Source organism: Neomonachus schauinslandi, chromosome 3, assembly GCF_002201575.2.
Source record: "Neomonachus schauinslandi chromosome 3, ASM220157v2, whole genome shotgun sequence".
NCBI classification, from domain to species: Eukaryota; Metazoa; Chordata; class Mammalia; order Carnivora; family Phocidae; genus Neomonachus; species Neomonachus schauinslandi.
In genome coordinates this window covers 158,459,820-158,484,724 of record NC_058405.1, presented here as the reverse complement: position 1 = coordinate 158,484,724, position 24,905 = coordinate 158,459,820, and the positions used below count along the sequence as shown (strand labels likewise).

Here is a 24,905-nt window from a genome sequence, read left to right as displayed (position 1 = left end):
GGCTGATGGCCCCAGTTGCTGTGCTCTGAAATCTATCACCATGATCCAGGCTGCATTTCCCATGGATTACTCCCAGCCAGTGACTGAGTGAGGCAGGGTCAGTAAAGGAGGCCCATTCCTGGAAGACATAGGACTCCTCTGATGGGGGACATTGGCTTGAGGAGTCCCCATTGACTTTCTTGAAAGATTCTTAGAATTGCATCATATCTACAACTTTTCCTACCCATTTTTCTCCTGTCCTCCATGAGAGTTGAATCAGCATCCAGTCTAAAGGTTTTCTCAGTCCGCTTCAGAGCCCTCCCTGTTTTTCCTTCACAGGTGTCTTCCCCAATAAGTCTTTTGCACACTTAATCTAACCTTATGGTCTGTTTCTCAAAGAACCTGAACTAACACACCACAGCTGAACTGTCAGCAATTTTATGTTATTTCTGTTTCCTAAATATATCTCTTGCAGCCATTCATTCCTCTCTATTGCCACCATCACTGAGTAGAAGCCATGCCATTTCTCCCCTGGATTATTGCAACAGCTGCCTACTCTCCAATCCAGTCAACACAGTAGCCAGAGTGATTTTTTTTTTTTTTATAGTAAATCAATCATGCCACTTCCCTGCTTAAAACCTTTCGATGGTTTTCCATTATGATGCCTAGGGTAAAATTTAAACTCCCACAACTGCCACAAGATACTTTAAAACCTGGCTCCTGCCTATCTTTTTAGCTTCATCTCATATCACCTTCCTCCTTAGCCCCGATGATCACCAAGCTCCAGCCATACTAGTCTCCTTTCTCTTCCTACAAATTGTCAAATGCTTTCCTGCCTTGGGGCCTTTCCGCTTGCTCGCTCTTCTTCATAAATTACTCTTCCCCCATCTCTTCAGAGAGTGGGCTCATTTTCATCCTTAGTGCTCAACTTAAATGCCCCCTCATCAGCAGGGCCCTCTCCGCCCAACATTATCCTATTTCCTCTCAAGTAGTTACCACTCTCCGTAACCACTTCCCTTAGTGTGTTTCTCCCACTTGAACAGGAGTAGGCAAATTATGACCCATAGGCAGCAAATTGTTTTTGTAGGGCCCAGGATCTAAGAATGGTTTTTACGTATTTAAGTGTTTGAAAAAATTTTTTTAAGAATATTTCACAACACATGAAAATTATGTGAAATTCAAATTCCAGTGTCCATAAATAGAGTTGGAACACAGTCACTTTCATTTAGGCATTATCTATGACTGTTCTAACACCACAACAGCGAAGCTGAGTAGCTGCATATGGCCCACAAAGCCTAGAACATTTACAGAAAAAGTTTTCTTTTTTAAACTTTTATTTATTAAGTAATCTCTACCCCCAACATGGGGCTCAAACTCACAACGCCGAGACGAAGAATCACATGCTCTAGCGACCGAGCCCGCCAGGCACACCCAGGAAGGTTCACTGCACCAGACTGTGAGTGCCATGGGTCGGGGGCATTGATGGTCCTGTTCAGTCCTTCACTCCTAGTGCCTGGTCCACAGCTAGTGGACTTATCCAAGTGCATGCGGTATAGTACTAAATCTTGGCATTGAGCAGCTCCGTTTGGAGCGAAGTGCCCTCACCTGGCAGTGAGAAGACATAACTCTTCCTAACTCTTACCACTTAACTGACCCCGAACAATCGCAACTTCGGTGTTGTTTCTTTTCTTCACGTGTGAAAGCAGCCTCTGCACGGACGCGACATTCCTCTGGGGTCAGGCCGGCGTCTCTCGGCCAAGTCTTGCCTTTTCCTGCAGGTACGGAGCCCTCCCACTCACACCCCACCGGAGCCCGCCGGCTGAGGCGGCCTGAGGGGCGGGACCAGCCCGGGGGCGGGGCGGGGCGCGTCTGGGGCGGGGCCTCCCTCTTTCCGGCTGTAGTCGCCGCCGGGCCGGGCCGCACGGGGGCGCCGCTGGGGCCGCGCCGCTCCACGAGTTGCCGAGCAGCCGAGGAGGCCCTCACTTCCGCGTCGGGCCCCGCGGCGTCCGGCGGCCGCGCGGAGGGCCCGGCGGGCCTCAGGTCAGTCGGGGAGGCCGCCTACCCGGCCCCGCCCGTGCAGAGGACCTGGGCGCCGGGTGGGCCGCGGGCCCGGGAGGCGGCGGGGCGCCCCGAGGAAGGGCCCGGATCGCGCCGATATCACGGGCGCCCCGGGCTGCAGGCTCGGGCTTCGGGCCGATTCGGGGGCCCCCGGGCAGCGGGGAGACCCTGGCGGGCCTTTGAGGTGTCCCAGCCCCTCCCCCTTTCGTCCCGCATCGTGGGAGGAGTGCGAGTGCCCGGAGCAGCGTTTCTCAAAGTGGGGTTCGCGGGCGTACTCCCGACTCTATCTCAGACTTTCTGAACCGGACTCTGTGCTGTGGCCCGGGAATCTGAATTTACAGCAAGCGACTCTGATGGTTTTGATGCAGGGGGTCACAGAACCGCACTTTGGGGGCACTTCCCCAGAGGGCAGGGCATTTCCGACACGGCAGGGAGTCTAAGTGGGTGCATTTGAGGGTGGGGCCTCGTGACTGGCCTTGAAATGGTGATGGATAGTTCTCTGCCATAGGAGAAACTGACTGAGGCAGGGGTATCTCTTAAATCCTTGCACTCAGGGTGCTGCTGTGTTCCTTTTGTCACAACAGAAGTCTTCAGATGGACGGATGCTTAGTGAATGAAGTGCCCGGGTCAGGGGCCTTAGGGATGAAACAGTGCTGAAGTAGGCAGTGTGGGGTGCAGCAGAAAACTCGGAGCTGGTCCTGCTGACCTGGATTGGGGCCGACTCCACCACTTAACCAGAGGGGCAGCCGTAGTGTGGACGCTGCTCACATCACTCGATTTCTTTCTCCAGTGTCCTCATCTGTCAATAGGGACAGTTAATTCCTATCCAGTAGGGCTTTTGTGTGAATTAGGTAATGTCTGCCAAGTGTCTCCTGCAGTAACTGGCACCTAATAAGTATTGAGTAAATGGGAGTTATTAAGAGTAATGTAGATTCTGCCTTCCTAGGGCTTTTGGTCCCCCAAATTAGGGATTAAATAAATGAGATAAAACGTGCAGAGAGGTACAAAGTATATTTGGTGGACTGTGCACAGATTCTAACTGGGGGTGCTTGGGAAGGTCACGCAAGTAGTGAGATTTGCCTGTGGCTTTGAAGAAGAGACAGATTCCAGGGAGCTGGTAATTGGGGCAGCATGAGCCCGGTCCATCCCATGCTTCAGAGGTGGTTCTCTCACATGGATCATTGCCCGGTTGCTCCTAGGACTTTGAGGCAGCCAAAGAAGTCACATTGATAGGTGGTTTTTAAAAGCTGGACCATTGGTCCATAAGAGTTTCTGTCTGCTGACCATGTTTGACACACATTGTTTTCGTCAGACACCAGCGGTCTCCTTTTCCCAATTCATTGGAGATTGGCTAAATTGGAGCATCTACAAAATGATGCTTGTTGATCGCGTAGTAAAAGTGAGTTGCCATGAATATAGTTGAGCCTCTTGACAGCCATTTTACATTTGCTGTGAAATGTGCAGTTACATCAGGAGTACCTTTTTCATCACAGTATTGTTTTAGGTTCCATAGAAACACCAGAGTCACCTGTGGTTCATCCATCTCCAGAGAGGATTAAGAAGTCAAATCCTTAAAACTTCTCTAAAGCTTCAGGCATTTTTGACTGGAGAAGCCAGATGATTTACAGGTGTTATCTGTTGCTCTTCTGGACCAGTCTGGCTACTGGTATACATAAAATTCTGATCTCAGTTGATAAATTATGTATTCCTTAGTTACCTAACCTAGGAACTACAATTACCATTGTTAATAATTTCTGCTGTTATGTCTCCTTAAATCTCCAGAGCCAATATCAGTCCCTCTGTATACACTTTATGGTAAAATTTATATCATTATAGATAACATTTATCATTTATCGAGTACTTACTCTGAGCCAGAGACTGTTCTATATGTTCTGTCAGCTTATCTTAGCTTTTTATATGTTCTGTCAGTTATTCCTCTGATAGTCCGTTGAGGTAGGCACCATCCCTGGCTCCATTTTATAGATGAGGAAACCGGCAGTGGCAGATAAGTATTTGCCCCTCCCAGTAAGTGGTAGAGCCTCGTAGCCTAATCCCATGCTACATGCTGCCCCCCTCTGCAGTCTAGATAGCTCCCTCAGACTTACTATAGTTTTAAAAGATATGTGAATATCAAAGATCATAAGCAAACTTCACCTTTGCTTTATATGTGACAGACAATGCACTATTTTGTTTAATTCCTTATACAATCATTTCAATAGCTGTGATTTGGTTGGTGATAGTTTATCATTTACAAATACTCTGAGCCAAAGTTTTCCAGCTTCCCAGCATATCTCAAACTTCTTTCATATTTTATAAAGTCCTTCAGTATTGTCAGTGCTGAGGAATTTAAGTCACATTAAAATGTATTTATTATCTACTTAGTGTACTGTTGGAAATGTCAGCAGTGACTGTTCTTTGTTTTCACAGAGGTGGACCAGGACCACCCTTATTTTGCACTTTCTGAAAGCGTTTGAAGGCAAAAATTAAGGTGTTGCTGGGAACAATGGAAGGTGACAAGGCAGAAGAAAAGGTGTTAGATATTCTTCGACTGAATGTGGGTGGCTGTATTTACACAGCCAGACGTGAGTCCTTGTGCCGCTTTAAAGACTCGATGCTGGCATCCATGTTCAGTGGTCGTTTTCCTCTAAAAACAGATGAATCGGGTAAATATCTAAAGTCCGTAAGCATGATCATAAATACTCATTACAATAGTCTAGTTTAAATTCCCTCTGGTTTTCATAATTGCAATAGAATGCATTCGACCAGTGTACTAATTATTGAGACCATTAGGGCTGAGTGGAGATTTATTAAATACATGGAGAAATGAAATACCAGTTTCCAGAATCTGTGATGCTGTCACTACAAGTTGACAAGACAACGAACGCGTGTAAAGGCCTACCATGACCTCATTATGGTGACAGATTATATTTGGAAAGTTGTTCCATCCATGCAACTCCATGGATAAAGGCATGGAGGCTTCTGTCTGTGTTCTTCAGGTGAACACACTGATTTCTCTGGAGAAAGCAGCCGCCCTCCTCGCTCCCAGGGCAGTCGGCAGCAGTGAGCTTTAGTGTGAAACCTGCCACCTCATCTAGCTGCGTAGCCTTGTGTGGGCTCACGTGCACACAGAAAATGTCAGTCACCTAGTGGCAGAGGACTAAACACTGGTGTTCCAGAAGAAGCGGGGTAGGGATCTGTGCTGCTGTCCCTGCTTGGAGTGCTCCAGTGTTGACTGAACCTACTACTGGTTGTAGAGAAACCTCAGCAAGGCCAGTAAGGCATTTTGCACCTCTTCGGTGTTCTGGGGCCCGAACAACCCACTCTGGCTTCTGTGTCAGAAGAGAGGGAGTGAGGAGTCTTGAGCATGAGGGGCTGTTAGTAACCCTGGGTCTTGAGAGAGTGCTTTGCCAGCTGAAGGGCAGTTGAATGAATGGGAAACACCAATGGCTGGCGCCCAGGGCTTGATGGCCATGTGGGCAGGAAGGTTGTTGGTGGAAAGATGGTAAGCAGGGACTGCGTTTTTGCTCTGTCCCCAAGTTTTAGTTAATCGCTTCTAAGTTAATCAAGGGAGAAAAGGAATTATTGAGTAACCTCACACCAACTTGGCTAAATTGTCATAAAGTAGCACCAGCGTAGCATTAGGAGCTCTGGGTTTATATGTCAGTGACACTCCCAGTCGACTTCCAGCCAAACATGACGTATTAAATGGGCATGCCATCATTAGGGAGGCACTCCATACATCTTTCCTGGCTGGGCAGGGCTGAGGTTAGGGGCGAGCTTACATTTCAGGGGCAGTCTGGGATCTCCGTGGCTTTTGAAGGGCCACAGTGGGAATATGGTCATTGCATCCAAAATCCCAAATGGACCTCGGAACACACGTTCCTGTATGGTAGGTGAGAAAACAGGATCACCAAATTTGACTAAACCCATTTGAACAGTAGCTATTAACTTTCTTGTGAGAAAGAAACGTTTCTAATCGTAGAGGTCTTCAGTCTGATTTTAGTTTGACATGTTGAAATTTTATCTATGGTCATATGTATCTATGCAATGATTTTTGAACTGAATGTTTTCTAGGGGCTTGTGTTATTGACCGTGATGGACATCTGTTTAAATACCTTTTGGATTATCTTCATGGAGAAGTTCACGTTCCCACAGATGAGCAAACCCGTGGTGCTCTGCAGGAAGAGGCTGATTACTTTGGCATCCCTTACCCATATAGCCTGTCTGACCACTTGGCCAATGAAATGGAGACATATTCTTTAAGGTCAAATATAGAACTTAAAAAGGTCTTGGCATTTTCTTAAGTTTTAAAAAATATATATGTATACATATATCTACATGCTAATACACAAAGCAGTGTGTGTTATTTTGCATAGCCTGTGTTGCCACATAAGCCAAACATGGGAAAGTTTTACTTTTTCTAACTTTTGAAGACACTTTTCTTAATTACTACTAATTTTTTTAAGGCCAAAATCCTATGTTCTAGGGAAGTGTATTACATTGCCACTCAGAGGGTTATGGAGTCTTTATCTCTCATTGAAGATTAATGTCTTTTGATGGCTTTTTAGATAGAAATATTCTGCTCTTTAGGTTCTTTGTAAATTAACAGCAATACTGTAGTATATAAGGGTATAGGGTTTTATTTTAATTTACTGAAATGACTTTTTAAAAGAATGGTCGTGATAAAGAAATGACTGTATAAAATCTCCTACCTGATTTAGTGAGTGTAGCAGTTTGTTACTAAGTTAAAACATCGGTTTGATTAATTCACTTTGAGATCAATAAATCTTTTTTAAAAGATGCTTCTCCTTTAAATCACATTTTAAAGATCTTTACATGACTTGGAAAGCTTCATTACCTGTTTTCGTCTTATCGATAAGTATTATATTTGCTTTTAGCACCTTTAGGGATCTAAAAGGAAAATATTTTCCTAGATAATTAATAATAGTGAGAACTGATCTGAATTGATTTGATTTGGACATTGGCTTAGGAGAGCAAGCCGATGGTATGGTTATTAGGAGTGTAGTGTGAAGAGAAAGTTGATTTGGTTCCAGATCCCCTTCAGGATTTTCATGGTTGTATGGGTTCTGCTACTGAAGTTATTTAGAAATTGAGTCGTCAGTTATTTGGTGCTGTTTGCCACATCTGCAGATTGGGGCTAAAACACCTGACTGGAAAGTTGGGGTGGGTTAACATTCATCTTCTGAAGTCTCAACTCTGTAGTCTTTTATTTCTGTTTTGTATGCAAAGAGGACACAGCATGTGCACATTCACCATGTCAGCCAACACATATTTATCTCAGATGTCTTAGGTGCATAGAGCACTGCTCTATGGACTGTGTGGGACACAAAGAAATACAACTGCAGTTAGACAGCAATATTACATGAAAATGTAAGACATGTTAGTGTCCTATTTTCATTCACTTGAGTCAGTAAATATTATGCATCTCCTTTGTGTCAGGCACTGTTCCAGGCCCTCGGGATACTAACAAAAGTGCTGGTCCTCAGGGCGCTCGCAGGAATGAGGCCCTTGCCACTCCCCTGGGTGAAGCCCTACTGCTCTGTGTCCCTTAGCACTTCACCGGCTCACCTGGTAGCACTTACACTGTGTCCTGACGGCTTGTCGACTGTCTGTCTTTTACCTTAGCTATAAACTCAAGCAGGGCTGGGACGCTGTATCCAGGACCTTAGACACCGCTCACCACATTCGTACCTTCTTAATAGTCAAGTGGATGAATGAATAGGTAGATAAATGCCAAAGGAGTTCTTATAGTTTGCATTGAGTTCGTATATTCATATCTTTCAGTGGAAAAGAACAAGTTAATCTGGTTAATTCATGATTGGACGTGGAGTTAAAAATAAGCATCAACCATGAGGCTTAGTCAGTAGAAGGTGAAAAGAAGATTGAGTCAAATGGGAAATTGGGGGAAAATAAAGGGAAAAGAGAAAGGTCTTTTAGTCATACGAAGATTTTAAAATTAAAAATAATGTTGGTAGTGAGGCTAAAGGAGGAGGAAGGAAAATACAATTTCTATGTGGGAAAGGATTCTGTAGAGGAAAAGGTGTTGGGTTTTTGGGTGATGCCTTTTGTGATTTGCCCCACCCCCACCCCAAGTTCAACAAAAGCATGTTTGGTTTTTCAAGGCATAAAGACTAGGCCGAAATTTATAATCTTTTATTTCCCTTATGACCAACTGGTAATAGAGCAAATTCATTTTTACTTTACTCCAGAATTAAATTCAAATTTTGTATATTTTTTTGCTCCAGGCTCTAACAGACTTCTGTGATTCATATGGTTTAGTTTGCAATAAGCCAACAGTTTGGGTTCTTCACTATCTTAACACATCTGGTGCAAGCTGTGAGAGTAGAATTATTGGTGTATATTCCACAAAAACTGATGGAACAGATGCTATTGATAAGCAGCTGGGAGGAAGAATTCACAGTAAAAGCATTTTTAAAAGGTATGTCCATATTTAAATATGAAAAGGAACAAAATAAAGTCTTGGTGTCTTGTAAGAGGTGTTACTGAATGGAGTATGTGGTTGACTAGAGAAGATCATCAACACCTGGCAACAAGCAGCATGAGCCCTCATGGCTGGCGAGCCCGGCCCACTTCATGACGTATATGTAAGCTATAGGACATCCACGGTGGTCTAGTATATTGCCTCTCAACTGGGAGTGGGCATCAGAAGCCCCTGAGAGACTTGAGAAAAAAAGGAAAGAAAGAAAAGCAAAGCCACCTGCCTGGCTGTCTCCTCTGGACCATCGTCCAGGAGCAGAAGCACTGCTCAGAAGTCAGCAGGCCCACCAAGTGACCCAGGACTGGCCTGTGCCTTGGTGTCCTGTTCTGAGAAATGATGAAGAACTTCCCTGGTCCCTCCCAGCCTTAAAATTCTATGACTCGAACATGTCAAATTCTTAACGGTTATTCTCTTAATACTTTTTCTGTAAATTTACTTAACATTGGTCAATTCACTTAGCAGTCCTTTTGTTTTTTTAATTCTCTGGATGGTTGGATTGGGTCACATATTAGTGACCAATGAATGACCACATGAACTTGCTTATTAGGTGATTAAATATGTCATCGTTTTCTGAATTCTTTACAGGATGTTTATATAAGATATGGGAGTGCCTGGCATAATGCTATGAAAGTTTTAGTCAAAGGCGGATCTTTTAAAATTTTCCTGGGGTTAGGTAATTTTTTTAAAAACTTATTTTTAAAAATTTGTTGATTTGTCTGCACAGTCTATATTGTGGAATTAATAAGTCCTTCACCACAGTAAAAAGAGATCAGATGTAGGTCAGCATGAGTATAGTATATTATACTCATAGTATATGATACATAGTATATTATCTATATGCTTAAGGAAGGGTCACAGAAGAACAACTATTCAACACCAATATATTTTTCCCCTTAATTAACAAGCACTTGGTGAGTATCTATTAGTTATACGTGTGTGTGTGTGTGTGTGTGTGTGTGTGTGTGTGTACACATTCATACTTAGGTAGTATGTTTTCATCACCTTTTGCAATATTTCTAGAGAGGCGGGAAATAATGTTCAGTACATTTGGAGCTATTATTCAGTAGCTGAACTGAAGAAAATGATGGATGCCTTTGATGCCTGGGAAGGAAAAGGTATAGTACAATTCTTTTATTTCATGGCAGAAGGTAGACTTTTCCTTAATAAAACAAAGTAAGCACAAATGCTGCATTTCTCTCTCTTTTAGAAAGTATTTCTTTGTATAGGTCAAGTATTTCTTTGTGTATTTGCCACCTCATAATATCATTGATTGAGGCAGTTTACTTAAAAATCTTTAGACCTGGGGCGCCTGGGTGGCTCAGGCATTAAGCGTCTGCCTTCAGCTCAGGTCATGATCCTGGGGTCCTGGGATCGAGCCCCACATCGGGCTCCCTGCTCGGCGGGAAGCCTGCTTCTCCCTCTCCCACTCCCCCTGCTTGTGTTCCCTCTCTCGCTGTGTCTCTCTCTGTCAAATAAATAAATAAAATCTTAAAAAAAAAAATCTTTAGACCCCTTGGGGTGCCTGGGTGCCTCAGTCGGTTAAGCTTCTGACTCTTGGTTTCAGCTCGGTCCTGGTCTCAGGGTCATGAGATCTAGCCCCTCGTCAGGCTCCATGCTTAGCACAGTCTGCTTGGGACAGTCTCTCCCTTTCCCTCTGCCCCTTCCGCCTGCTCTCTCTCTCTAAAATAAATAAATAAATCTTAAAAAAAAATTCTTTAGATCCCTGAGTTGCTAGCTATTACTAATAGTTTATAATCCAGTAACCTAAAAAATAGTTTGTAATTTCAGCATCTGTTAGCTAAGCTTATTTAGTTCAATTAAACAGCAGTTTATTTGGCACCTACTGTGTGCCTAGCATTGTTCCTAGGAAGTATACCTTTAATTTAAGCATACAGTGTACAATCAAAAGAAAAAAGGAGGGGTGCCTGGCTGGCTCAGTTGGCAGAGTATGCAACTCCTGATCTTGGGGTTGTGAGTCAAGCCCCATGTTACGTATAGAGATTACTTAAAAGTAAAATCTTAAAAAAAGGAAAAATCTAAAAAAAGAGAGAAAATGAAAATAATGCCACAGATGTCTGAAGAACGCTTAGGAAACAATCATCTTTAAATGCACACTTTGAAGTTTGACCATTTTTACCAACTGCTCATATCATTTGATAATAATAATGCTGTTTAGGATCCAGTGTGAAAAGTGGTTTACATTCAGTACCTCTTAGTCTTAAAACAATTCTGGACGCTGTTTATCACTTTACTGATGAGAAAACTGAGTCTCAGAGAGGCCATGCCACTTGTAAGGATCACGGAGGGTTAACTGTTCTATGCCTAAGTTGTTTTTTTTTTTTTCTTAATTAACAAGTACGTATTGAGAGTCTCTTCCGTGCAAACCCTATAAGAAGTCCTAAAGTTGGGTCCACAGATAAATAAGACACATCTTGGTCCTCAAATGATCTTAAAAGCTGGTAGAGACAGACATTGCAAGTCACATGAGATTGAATAAAAGGAGAGGAGGAGGCTTTTAAAAACTCTCCCATCACCTGTTTCCCTTTCAGGCGAGGTGCTAGTACCAACCCTCTTCCTTTCCTTGACTTTGTCCCCCTCCCTTTTCCTCCTTTATTTTTTTTTTCTAAATCAGACCCCTCAAACAGATAGAAAACAAGTGCTATTCTCTTTAAGTTTTTCATTTTAGATTTAATTGACTTTAAGACACTTAGGCTTAAGTTAAGGAACAAACCCCCCGGTGTTCTCTGTGTCTCCTGTTGTGGCTCTGGACTGGGAGACGACCCCGGAGGTTTTGTGGGGGGGCCCTGTCTGGGCTTCTTTCTCCACTGACCCAGGAAGCCGAAGTGGAGAGCTGGTATTACTGGCTCACAGAGTGGAAGACTGATTTTAACTTTTTTGAGAGCCATGTAATGAAGTATCATTGGTATTTAACACCGTTCTGGAAGGCCTGTGCAAAGCCATCAGACGGGAAACAGAAAGAGAAAGAATTATTAGAAGGAAGAAGACAGTTATTATTTGGGGACAGTATGTCTTTTTAGAAAACCCAAAGGAATTAACTAAAGGTATTTTAAATGATGAGTTGAGTAGACCAAACTAGCTGGATACAATATGACTAAACAAAGACCAGCTTACTTATGATAGATTAGTTAGAACTTACAGGAGAAAATCCCATTCACAATAGCAATAAACAACAAAATCACTAGGACTGACCTATCAAGAAATGCTTTTGTGGAGTCTTTTGTGAAGAAAACTGCTAAAATATATTTATCCATCCATCAATTCATCCATCCATCTATAAAAAAAAAGAAGACAAAGATTATGGTGAGACATACCATGCTCCCGAATGGGAAAGCTATTCAGACAGATTTTATAATATTCATTATAAAGACGTCAGTTCTTCTCAGATTAAGTTACAGGTTTAATGCAATTCCTACCAAAATATCAGTGGAACTCTTTGGGAATCTTGAGGAAATGATTCCAAAATTCCTTTGAAAGAATAAGCCAGTGAAATAGGAACATTTTGGGAAGTAGCAGTCATTAGAGGAATGAGTTTATAACTGTGTGATAGTAAAAATACTATATAGAGATTTGTAATAAGAAGAACCATATGTTTCTGGTACAATAATAGATGCAGAGATCAGAAGTAAATCCCAGTGAACTTACAAGAATAAAAATACTATGTGATAAGGAGTATTAAATATCAGTATAAAAAGATAGATGTTTTAATAAGTAATTGAGAAATATACCTGGGAGAAAACAACTTTAGCCTCATGTCATTTATCAAAATAATCCCAGGTGAATTTATGGATGAAAAATGAAGCTATAATAAACTATAGTGAAACTTAAGCAAATAACTGATTTCTTAATAGGAAAATAAATCATAAAGACGAAAATGGATAAATTTGATTACATCATATTTAATATATTAACTTTAAAACAAAAATGCATAATAAAATTAAAAGGCTAATAAAAACTTAGATAAAAATATTATATTTAGAGACAAGAGTATCCCTAAAATAGAGATTTATTTAAGTTGATTAGAAAATCAATTCAACCCCTATTGTAAATAAGTGTGCAAGGTTCATGACCACAGAATTTCCAGGAAAGTAGATAAACATGTGGCAAGAGGTTCAAACTCATTATTTATTAATGAAATACATATTAAATGAGAATTTTTTCATACCAGATTAGTAAAGATCTCTCATGAATTCTTGGCAGGAGTAAAAGTTAATATTACTTTATTGGGAAATAATTTATCATTACATACCCATAACATCAAAATTGTTCATTTCCTTTGACCCGATAACTCTACTTCTAAGTATCTACCCTAAGGTCATAATCAAATGCAGACAAACATTTATGAACAGATTGTTCAATTAAGCATTATTCATAATAGAGAAAAAAATAAAGGCAATATAAATGTCTATAATAGAGAATTAAATACATATTGGTACATCTATGGGAAATAGTTGAGCATAGCTATTAAAATTATTTTGAATAATTTTTTACATAGATGAATGCCCATGATAAAATAAGCTGTCATGGAATGATCAAAAGCAGGAAACAAAATTAAATATAAAATGTTTTCAATTATGTGCCTATGATATAAATAAGAAAAAGACGAATCAGATTCATCAAAGTGTCATGAACCATGATTCCTAGTTTTAGGATTAGAATTGATCTTGATTTTTTTTAGGATTTTATTTATTTATTTGAGAGAGAGAGAGAGATTGAGAGAATGAGTGGGGGGAGTGGCAGAGGGAGAAGTAGACTCCTTGCAGAGCAAGGAGCCCAACATGGGACTCGATCCCAGGACCCTGGGATCATGACCTGAGCTGAAGGCAGACGCTTAACCGGCTGAGCCACCCAGGCGCCTGATCTTGATTTTTTTATATGTACTCTTCTATATTATCCAAATTTTGTACAATGAAACTGAGTTACTTTATAGGCAGGAAAAAAATAAAAGTTTTTAAAATAAATTATGGTGTATCCATATAATGGAATACTACTCAGCAATAAAAAAATGATCATTAATGTGTATATCAACACGGATGAATCTTCAAAGCATCATGCTAAAGAAGCCAGACACAAAAGGCTCTCTACTCTATGATTCCATTTATATGCCACCCCTGAAAAGGCAAAACAAGGGAATGGAGGGGAGGGCATTGATTGCAAAGGGGTACAAGGGAACTTCTGGGGTGATAGAAATGTTCTACGTCTTGACTGTGGCTATGATTACATGACTTGTATACATTTGTCAAAACCCATTGAACTGAGTACTTTAAAAGGGAGAATTTTATTTTGTGTAAATTATATCTCAATAAACCTGACTTAAAAAAAGTCTTAATGGATGAGATTTGGGAATGTTTTTATAGCTTAAGTAGGTTTGGGATCAAGCAGTTCCAGAAAATTATTGTCTTAAAATGAGGTCCATAGGCTTCTGTGAGTATTGGGTATGTCTATTATAATAATTTATATGCCCAGCTTGCTAAGTTGGTTAATATTTATCACTAAATCTTTAATGATTAAACAACAAGACACCAGGGGTGCCTGGGTGGCACAGTCAGTTGAGCATTGGACTCTTGGTTTTGGTTCAGGTTACTTTTTTAAAAAATGTACTTTTACTTTTTAAAAAAGTTACTTTTTAAAAAAATGCCCATTTTTAATTCAACGTTATTTTTTAAGCCTTTTAAAATGCAAAATGCATCTATATATACTTTTTTTGTGATTCTTTTTTTTAAATTGAGGTGAAATTCACATAACATAAAATCAAAGTATACACTTCAGTGGCATTTACTATGTTAACAGTGTTGTATAACCACCATCTCTATCTAGTTGCAAAACATTTTCATCACCCCCCAAGGAAAGCCAGTACCTATAAGCAGTTACTGCCCATTCTCTTCTGTCTTCAGCCTCCGGCAACCACCCATCTGTTTTCTGTCTCAATGCATTTGCCTATTCTGGATATTTCCTGTGATTGAAATCATACAATATATGACCTTTTGTGTTTGACTTTTTTCACTCAGCATAATGTTTTTGAGGTTCATAAAAATACTTTTCCAACTTTCATTCAGAAACTTAGCTCATTTAAAAATTAAAATGAGTTTGACCACAATCTTGGCCTAACACATTAACTCAGATTATTCTTGTTTGAAAAGGTGCTTATAGGGTAGTGATCGCTCATATTTATATAGTGGTTGCCTTTTACAGAGTGGTTCACAAAATATACCTGACTTGATGATTACTGCAGCCCAATGAGGTGGCTAGGGCGGGAGTTAGATAACCCTCACTGTCCAACCCTTACACGACTGTCAACACTATGATTTATAAAATAAAGGCACCTAACGTCTCTTAAGTGTTCAAGTGCCAGGAAGTATACTAAGCATTTTGCGTTTATTTACTCATTTAATCATCACAATCAACCTATGAAGTATATACCATTATTGTCATTTCATAGATGAGAAAATTTAGGCACAGAAAAGTTAACTAACTTTCCCAAGGTTGCATGATCAGTGAGTGATAGATGTGGCATTCAGACCCAGGCAGTCTTGGCTCCAGAGCTTGTGCCTTTAACAACAGCACACACTCTTCTGCCCGGGACCCATATGACGACCTACTGATGATCAGTGGTGGAGCTGGGGCTGGTAGGCGGCAATTCCTAGACCTGGCTTATGAGCTGGGCCGCTATTACCTTGGCTCTTCTCGGGAACACTTGCTGTGTACACCTACCTTCTTCAGATGGGAGGCATGAATTTCAAACTCTTTTCTGCCTAGTCTTCGACAAAACAGTGCTGCCCAACCTTTTGCCGTGGACAGTGGCTCTCTTAATTATGCCTTTTTATCTTCCAGGTGTTAGCTACTGGCGGGTGCCTCATGAGCTGATAGAATGTTGGACCCTGGAAGAGCGGCCCTTACTTGGAAGCCTCCGTCACATGGCCCCAGTTCGAAAGAGGTTATCTGTGCTCTGTTGATATTGTTTTTTGTTCTTTTAATGTGACCTGTAGTTTTACTGCCTTTATTGGGGAAATGAATAATGTTGACCATACTAAATTTATTAATCACCGAGGTAAGTATTCTGCCTTACCATCAAAATTAAACTGTGATAAATTCAAAGTTACCAAAACCATGTAAAAACGGAAAATAATTCTCTAAAACTGAGTTATAGTATGTTCTTTTTGGGAGAGTGTGTTTTTAAGAATACTAGTGGATACAGTGAGAATGCTGTGGTATTTTTCCCTATAAAAGTGAAGTCCTAGGCTTTATTGGCAGTAGTCAAAAACTTATTTAATAGACTTAATATTTGAAATCTCCTGTGACTTATTTTGAATTCCTTTCTCCTTCCTATTACCACAAATAGCATTTTTATTTAATGGTATTTCTTATACTTTATGAAATTATTAGCATTAAATTCACTACATCTGTGCTTTTCACTTTAAATACATTTAAATACATTTAAAATCATATTTATTTTTCACTGGGTATTATTCATGGTTTTCAGATGTTCCGATTTCTTTATCATTTGTCCTCGAATTTGATTCACTGCTCCTGTGGAATCTCTGATTGCTTTCTTTTTTTTGCCCTTTGGCTCTTCCACAGAAATGCAGAGAATTTTATTCAGTTTTTAGTGGTTCATTATCTCTTGTTAAAACAGATCTTTTTTCTTAAAGGCCCTTAATTTATTATCATTATTTTGCTTTTTTTTTTTTTTAAGATTTTATTTATTTATTTGAGAGAGAGAGAGCGAGCACATGGGGGGGGGAGGGTCAGAGGGAGAAGCAGACTCCCTGCTGAGCAGGGAGCCCGATGTGCGACTCGATCCCGGGACTCCAGGATCATGACCTGAGCCGAAGGCAGCCGCTTAGCCAACTGAGCCACCCAGGCGCCCTATCATTATTTTGCTTTTTGAGCTTGCAGTTAACAAATACTGTTTGGGTCTCACAGTGGTTCTCAAATGGGGGCAGTTTTGTCCCACAGGGCATATTCGGCAATGTTTTGAGACACTGTGGGGTGGGAGATGCTACTGGCACCCAGTAAGTAGTGGCCAGGGACGCTGCCAAACGTCATAGAGTGCACGGGCAGCACCCACACCAAAGATTTATCCCGCCATAAATGGCAATAATGCTAAGGTTGGGAAACCTTGGTCAAGAGTCTAGTGGAAGATGTGGACTGAAAAAACAGGCAGGAATGGTCTTAGGGAGATTCTCCTCTGTGTTGTCTTTTCTTTGGTTTATTAAGCATTATTTTTGATTCATGGATAAGATAATGATGACTTAGAAGCAACTGCAAGGTCCCAAAGAATCATTTGAGTCACTTGAGAAAATTTAGTTATGTTCAGTAGTTTTAGGGTTGAATATATTATATTTGCATTCTCTACGACATGTCGGTGTTCAGATCACCATGCCATTTTGATGAGAGGGAGAAGACTTGGGGGAACTTTCTGTTCAGGAGATGATCTTTGTGAAGTGAAACTGATGCAAGCAGTAGGAGTAGGCAGGGTTTCAGCAGTGGTTGTTTGACAGTTTTAAGGTCATTTCAAACAATATTCCCTGTGATTTGTCCTTCATTTTGTTAATGTGGTATATCACATTGACTGGCTTACAGATGTTGAGCCATCCTTGCATCCCTGCAATAAATCCTACTTGATCATGGTGTATAATCCTTTTAATGTACTGTTCAATATGGTTTGCTAATATTTTGTTGAGTATTATTGCATTTATGTTCACCAGGCATATTGGCCTGTAATTTTCTTTTCTTGTGGCGTTCTTATCTGGTTTTGGTATCAGGGTTCTCGTGGCCTCGTAAAAAGAATTAGGAAGAGTTCCCTCATCTCCTGTTATTTGGAAAAGTTTGAGAAGGATTGGTATTAAATCTCCTTCAAATGTTTGGTAGAATTTACCTGGACTTTTGTTTGTTGGGAGTTTTTGCTTTTAAAATAAGCTCTAGGCCCTATGTGGGGCTTGAACTCATGACTCCAAGATCAGGAGTCACATGCTCCACTGACTGAGCCAGCCAGGTGCCCTGGTTGCTTTTTGATTACTGATTCAATCTCCTTAGTAATCGGTCTGTTTAGATTGTCAATTCCATCATGAGTCAGTCTTGGTAGGTTGTATGTTTCTAGAAACTTTAAAAAATTCATTCATTCATTCATTTCCTTTTTTTAAAAAACACTGAAGTGTAGTTGACATACAATGTTATATTAGTTTCCGATGTACAACATAGTGAATCAACAATTCTATACATTATGCATTGCTCACCATGTTAAGTGTCGTTACCATCTGTCACCATACAATATTATATAGTATTATTGACTGTATTCCCTATGCTGTACTTTTCATCCCCATGACTTATTTATTTTATAACTAGAAGTTTGTACCTCTTAATCCCTTAGGAATTCGTCCATCTCTTCTAGGCTGTCCAATTTGTTGGTGTGTAATTATTCGTAATAAGCTCTTTTGACCCTTTGTATCTCCATGGTATCAGTTGTAACATCTCCTCTTCATTTCTGATTTTATTTATTTGAGTCCTCTCTCTTTTTTCTTGGCTGGTCAATTTTATCTTTTTAAAGAACCAGCTTTTAGTTTCATTGATCTTTTCTATTGCTTTATGGTCTCTATTTCATATACTTCTGCTCTAATTTTTATTTCCTTCCTTCTACTAATGATGTGTAGTTGTCACTCAGCTATTCTTTAGGATTTTATTTTTTAAGAGGAAATTGTTCCATATATAGATGTAGACTCAGTATATCTGTGGGAGGAGGTAAATTCAAGATTTTCCTACATCACCATCATGAGCTGAAACAAATCTATCATATGGTTTTGATAGCACATCAAAAATCATATGATCATCTCAATAGATACAGAAAAAGCATTTGACAAAATTCAACAACAATTTATGATAAAAACTCTCAACAAAGTGGGAACAGAGGGACTACATTTCAACATAATAAAGCCATATATGAACAGCCCACAGCTAGCAACATACTCAGTGGTGAAAAGCTGAGAGCTTTTCCCCTAAGGTCAGGAACAAGACAAGTATACCCACTCTTGCCACTTTTATTCAACATAGTGCTGGAAGTCCTAGCCAGAGCATTTAGGCAAGAAAAAGAAATAAAGGGCATCCAGATTAGAAAGGAAGAAGTAAAACTGGCACTATTTGCAGTTGGCATGATATTATACATAGAAAACCTTAAAACTCCATCAATACTGTTAGAACTAACAAACAAATTCAGTAAATTTGCAGGATACAAAATTAATACATCAAAATCTTGTTTCTATACACTAATGATGAATTATCAGAAAGATAAATTAAGAAAACAATCCATTTGCAATTGCACCAAAAAGAATAAAACATCTAGGAATAAATTTAGCCAAGGAGGTGAAAGACCTGTTTTTGAAAACTCTAAGATGTGAGAGAAATTGAAGAAAACATAAATAAATGGGAAGATATTCTGTCCTCATGGATTGGAAGAATATTGAAAAAATGTCCGTACTATCCAAAGCAATCTACAGATTCAGTGCATTCCCTATCAAAATTCCAATGGCATTTTTTTTTTATGGAAATAGAACAAACAGTCCTCAAATTTGTATGGAACCACAGAAGATCGTGAAGAGCCAAAGCAATCCTGAGAAAGAAGATTTGACAAAGCTGGAAACCTCATGGTCCCTGATTTCAAATTAGCATAGTCCCCCCCTTATCCACACAGGATATGTTCCAAGACCCCCAGTGGATGCCTGAAACCACAATAGTGCTGAACTGTATATGTACTGTGTTTAGTTTATAAATCAGGCACAGTAAGAGATTAATAGCAATAACTAATAAAATAGAACAGTTATAACAGTATATTGTAATGTTATCTGAATGTGGTCTCTTAAAATATTGTACATCCTTCTTGTGATGATGTAAGATGATAAAATGCCTATATGATGAGATAAAGTGAAGTGAATGACATAGACATAGCATTAGGCTAGTAGTCATAGTATGAATGACATTGTGACACAGCGTTAGGCTACTACTGATATTCTGATGATAGTCAGAAGGAGGATCATCTGCTTCCAGACCATGGTTGACTGTGGGTGATTTAAACTGCAGAAAGGGCAGACTACTGTATATTACAAAACTATAATAATTAAAACAGTATGGTATTGGCATAAAACCAGACACATAGATCAGAAGAACAGAATAGAAAGCCCAGAAATAAAGCCACACATATATAGTCATCTAGTTTACAACAAAAAGAGCCAAGAATACACAGTGGGGAAAGGACAGTCTCTTTAATACATGGTGTTGGGAAAATTGGATATCCACATGCAAAAGAATGAAACTGGATCCCTATCTTGCACGATACACAAAAGTTAACTCAAAGTAGATTAAAGACTTGAAGGTAAGATCTGAAGTCCTAAAACTCCTGGAAGAAAACAGAGTAAGTTCCTTGACATAGGCCTTGGCAATGATTTTTTTGTATCTGACACCAAAAGCAAAAGCAACAAAGGCAAAAATAAACAAGTGGGACTATACCAAACTGAAAAAATCTGCATGGCAAAGGAAACCATCCAAATAAAAAGACTTTCTGCTGAATGGGAGAAAATATTTGCAAATCATATATCTGATAAGGAGCTAGTATCTAAAATATATAAGGAACTCCTACAACTCAATAGCAAAAAAAAAAAGTGATTAAAAAATGAGCAGAAAATCTGAATAGACATTTTTCTGAAGAAGACAAGAAGGCTGACAGGTACAAGAAAAGATGCTCAACATCAGTAATCAGGGAAATGCAAATCAAAACCACAATGAGATATCACCTCAGAGCTGTTAGGATGGCTATTACCAAAAAGACAGGAGATAACAAATGTTGGCAAGGATGTGGAGAAAAGGGAATCCTTGTGCACTTACGGTGGGAATGTAAACTGGTGCAGCCACTGTGGAAAACAGTATAGAGGTTCTCCAAAAAATTAAAGGTAGAACTACCATATGATCCAGCAATTTCACTTCTGGGTATTTATCCCAAAAAAATGCAAAGAGTAATTTGAAAAGATATATGCACCCCCATGTTCACTGCAATATTGTTTACAATGGAAAAATTCAAGTGTCAATTGATGGATGAATGGATAAAGAAGAGGTGATACACACACACACACACACACAGTGTATTCTTCTTCAGCCATAAAAAAGAATGAAATCTTGCCATTTGTGACAACATGGATGGACCTTGAGGGCATTAAGTAAAATAAGTCAAAGACAAATACCATGTGACCTAATATGTGGAGCAAAAAAAAAAAAAAAAAAAAATCCAAGCTGATAGATACAAAGAACTGATTGGTGGTTGTCAGAGGCAAGGGGTGGGGGAGGGAAGAAATGGGTAAACTAGGGTGGGTTTTTTTGTTTAAATAAATCGAATTTTTTGAAAATTAAAAAAAAAATAAAACACTGCTCCGCCTTTAGACTTTTTATCATGAATGGCAAACTCAATTCAGGAATCTTTGAAGGTTTGTCCAGTACCGCTCAAATTCAAAAATTCAAATGGGTTTGACCATTCTAGCAGCTCCCAAACTGCCTTTTGTAGAATGCTAATTTTACTGGGTGCCAAATGTTGCATTACAGAATTATTGGGAAATACGGATCCAACAAAGTTAATCAAGTGTCTTTACTTGAGACCTCAGAACCTTTGTTAATATAGAGTGTAAAGTTTCAAGAGGAGAGTAAAATATGCAATAGCATTTCTCAAAGAGTTTATTGGACTGTGAAACACTCAGTAAACTTCCTCAGTAGATCTCTTAAAAAAACAAAACAACAACTTGGGATCATCCTGGTTATCCTCCGGATCACGTGAGGATTCTTAGGAACCAAGTGATGTAGTGTATAATTCCAGTGTAACATACTAAATTTTAATTTGTCGTTCATATTAACATTATCGTGATTTTAAGAGTTTGTATTCAAGCAGAAATAATCGTACGTATACTTGGTGATTTACTTATTGACCTTGGTGGGAGAGGAGATGAGGTAGTCTGATCCCTCCGAACCTGACTCAGATTCTTGATGAAAACGATTTTGCCCCTGAAGATAAAACTTTGGAGACGTTTCCACGGGTCACCCAACCTGTAAACGCTGACCATGACATGCTTCTGTATTCACAGGCGACTGATGGCGTTCAATGAAGAGGAAGACGAAGGTGTGAACTGTAAGACTGGTCCCAAGCCAGTCAGATTCCTGGGCCCTTCCACCAGCACCCAAATTAAAGTCAAGAACTCGGCGTCGGTCAGGGTGTCCCCGGCCAGCGCCCTCCAGTCTGCGGGCGGAAAGGCAGCGCTGCGCTCGGCGCCGCCGAAGCCTCCGTCCCCCGCGGGCACTGCGCTGCCGGGGCAGCCCCAGGCTCCTCGTGGGGCCGGGAGCGCTGAAAACGGAGCCGCGCACCCACCCCCCGCCAAGGTCCTGCTCTCGGACAAGAAGGCCACCCCGCCCCGAGTGATAAAACTGAAGCGGACTCCACTGTGCGCCGCCGGGCCGTCCCCGCCTGCCGCAGCCGCAGCCGCAGCCGCAACCGCAGCCAGGCCCGCGAGGCCCCCAGCGGCGGCCCCGGAAGCCCCCGGCGCGCACGCGCGGACTGAAAACGGGCGGGGCCAGGCTGATTGACGGAAGCGTGGGCTCCGGACATCCCGCTCGCCTCCCGGAGCGCCCGAGCCGTGCGCTGCAAATAGGTGGCGCTGTTTCTTGGTGCAGTAGGGGGTGGAAACTTGGGTTTCTCTTTAGGATCATTACGGGAAAAATGAATTGTGTCAAGTAGGAATGGAAGAGGGAGAGTTTACGTGGTTGGGCCTATCTTTACTTCTCCCGACTTTGAAACGGTTGTCTACTGACAGTTTGGATTTCAGGTTTTTAATTTTTTTTTTTTGATGGTTCATTGGTATTAAGGCAACAAAACAGTACAGTAAAATCATCACTAGAGAAGTCCACTTTGTTCCTGAGTAATTATAGACTTTAGGCACTTTTGTAGTGTTACTCATTGCTGCCCAGGGCCGAATGAGGTTAGATATTCCCGTCTGGTGAAATAGGGTGACGTTCGTGTATCCCTGTGCTGTGTCACAACCAAGAGATTTGAGAGAAAATGCAGACCCAGGTGAACTCCCTGCAGGTTTCTTTCAGTCTCAGAAGGCTTCGTGAAAAGAAATGAGGAGGAAAAAAAAAAAGACAGTAATCTAAGATCACACGTTCTCTGACTCAATTGAACTATTTTCTTTTCCTAGATTGTTTTTTTCTTACTCTTTTTTTTGCTAGCAGATTTATTTATACATCACAAGAAGATGTCTTGAGATGAGAACTATATAACATGTCTTCGGAATGAATTGTTAAAATATTTTATTTTAATTTGAATAGTGAAGTTCTGAAAGTACTTTGAAAAAGAAGTTAAGTGTTAACTTTTAACTAAAGTTACTACTTGTTTCTCAGGAATGACCACTGAGGAGTCATTCTGACTATACAATATGATTTTTATGCATAAAATTCCCACTTAACTTGAACTTAATATTTTTAAACAGAATATTTTGATTAATCCTCTATTTTTTCACAGCTATTCAGTTGTATGTGTTTACTCTTACGCGTTAAGTTTTATAATTGGATCCCATATTTCCACCTTCAGTAAGCAGTATGCCTTCAGTGTATTAAAAATAAGTTCATAAAGCAGGGTACTTTTTACTCAGTGCTTATCATTGTACTTGCATTACTTTGAAAGAGTAGAGTAAATATACTCAAAACATTACTTTTTACAAAATAAAGTAAAATTTTTCCATACAAAGTAACATTTTCCATGACTGTGCTTATTTTTAAGCCTTACAGCCCTTTGGGAGTCTGAGAGGTTGTTTGCTTATGTAGTTTATCTATTTCTGGTTACAAAATTGCTTTCTTGTCTAGGTAATATATGAAATAATTAAACCAATTTCAGATAGCTATCCAGATACCAGCAGCCTTTTAAAATAGGTGTTTTATTTGGCTAGAAAAAAGTGAATATTCAACTGATGGTTCATGAATGACATTTCCCTGTAGAATATAAAAAATATTTAGTCACCTTGAAAAATACTATTATAAAGAATGCAAGCATTCTGAAAATCAAAGATCACCGTGAATTTGGAGAACTGCCATTTCCGACGTTACTAGTATTGCTTGATCTAGGGCATTTTGAATTGCTGATTCGTATAAGAGTATTATTTTATACCAATGGTACCAATAGACTTGCTTGATGCAAAGTTGCCACGAAACCTTCAATCTGTAAGAAATGCAGTATCTATGAAGCACACAATAAAGCAAAGTGCAATTAAACGAGGTGTGCCTGTGCTCATGGGTGAGTCTGTGAACAGCCTGCTCTTCTTTGCCACTAACAGCGTAAAGGAAGTCTATTTAGCACATCTAGTCTTAATAAGCAGAAGAGTTTTTGAAATAGCTACCAGGCTGTGGTGCAGCTGAGGTGGAAAGGAACAAGTGGCCCCTTCTGGGGATCAGGAGTCAAAGTCGAATTCAGAATGCTCAAGTAACTTGAACATTACTTTAGTTGGAGTGGTTCCTTGGGGATTAGGTACTTTTGCATGAAAACACATTTCTCAAGATTCTGCAGACACAAAGGAATAGCTCATCATAACCCACTGTTCTTCCTGGAAAATGAAAAATAAGAAATGGGAAAGTGTGCTTTATAAATAACGGTTCAGTGTCCTTACTTTGGGAATGTAGGTTTGTGCAGTTGTTGGGTCAGAGGACACAACAGAAATTTTTAGTGGTGAGTGTAGGATATTTAGTTACTGCTCATATCAAAAAAAGATATTTGACTATGATGCCCTTTCAGGTAACCTTTGTTGGAAACTGGTTTGCCCAGATTAAAGCTGGTTAGTTATATCATGGAGAGCCTAAGGCTGACAGTTTATATTTCATATTTGTAAAAAGTAAGTTTTCGGTTCGATATTACCTTACACTACAGTTTTATAAAGTATTTTCATATATTCTATTTTATTGTGTTCATTTTGCTTCTTAGTTTCAGAACAACAACATAATGAAGGTCGTCTTTCCCAGTTCTTTCAAGATCAAGAAAAAAATGAGGTTGAACAAAATAAAGGCTGACACCCCCCATCTCAACCCCATGTTTTGGCCCATAATCTGATATCCACAGAATGACCAAAGGAAACAGTAGACGGAGGAAGTAGACTAAAAATGTGAATTTGTTTAATATTTAAAGTTTTTGAGCAGGAAAGTATTAAAGTATTAGATTACATGCTTTTCCTACTCGAGAGGGGACTCCGTTGCCTCTCTATGTGCAATGCCTGGTACATGGTAGTCCTTCAGTGAATTTCTGAACGGTTAAGGCAATCCCCTG

At 40.0% G+C, this 24,905-nt stretch overlaps 1 protein-coding gene across 1 annotated transcript; it reads left to right on the top strand.

Moving 5' to 3' along the window:
* Positions 1-1,924: 1,924 nt before the first annotated feature.
* KCTD18 (potassium channel tetramerization domain containing 18) lies at positions 1,925-23,378 on the top strand. The gene is made up of 7 exons (XM_021702913.2): positions 1,925-2,019; positions 4,465-4,700; positions 6,112-6,323; positions 8,304-8,497; positions 9,578-9,672; positions 15,407-15,509; positions 21,688-23,378. The coding sequence occupies exons 2-7, from the start codon at positions 4,541-4,543 to the stop codon at positions 22,181-22,183; spliced, it is 1,260 nt and encodes a 419-aa protein (XP_021558588.1). The 5' UTR covers positions 1,925-2,019; positions 4,465-4,540; the 3' UTR covers positions 22,184-23,378.
* Positions 23,379-24,905: the final 1,527 nt, after the last annotated feature.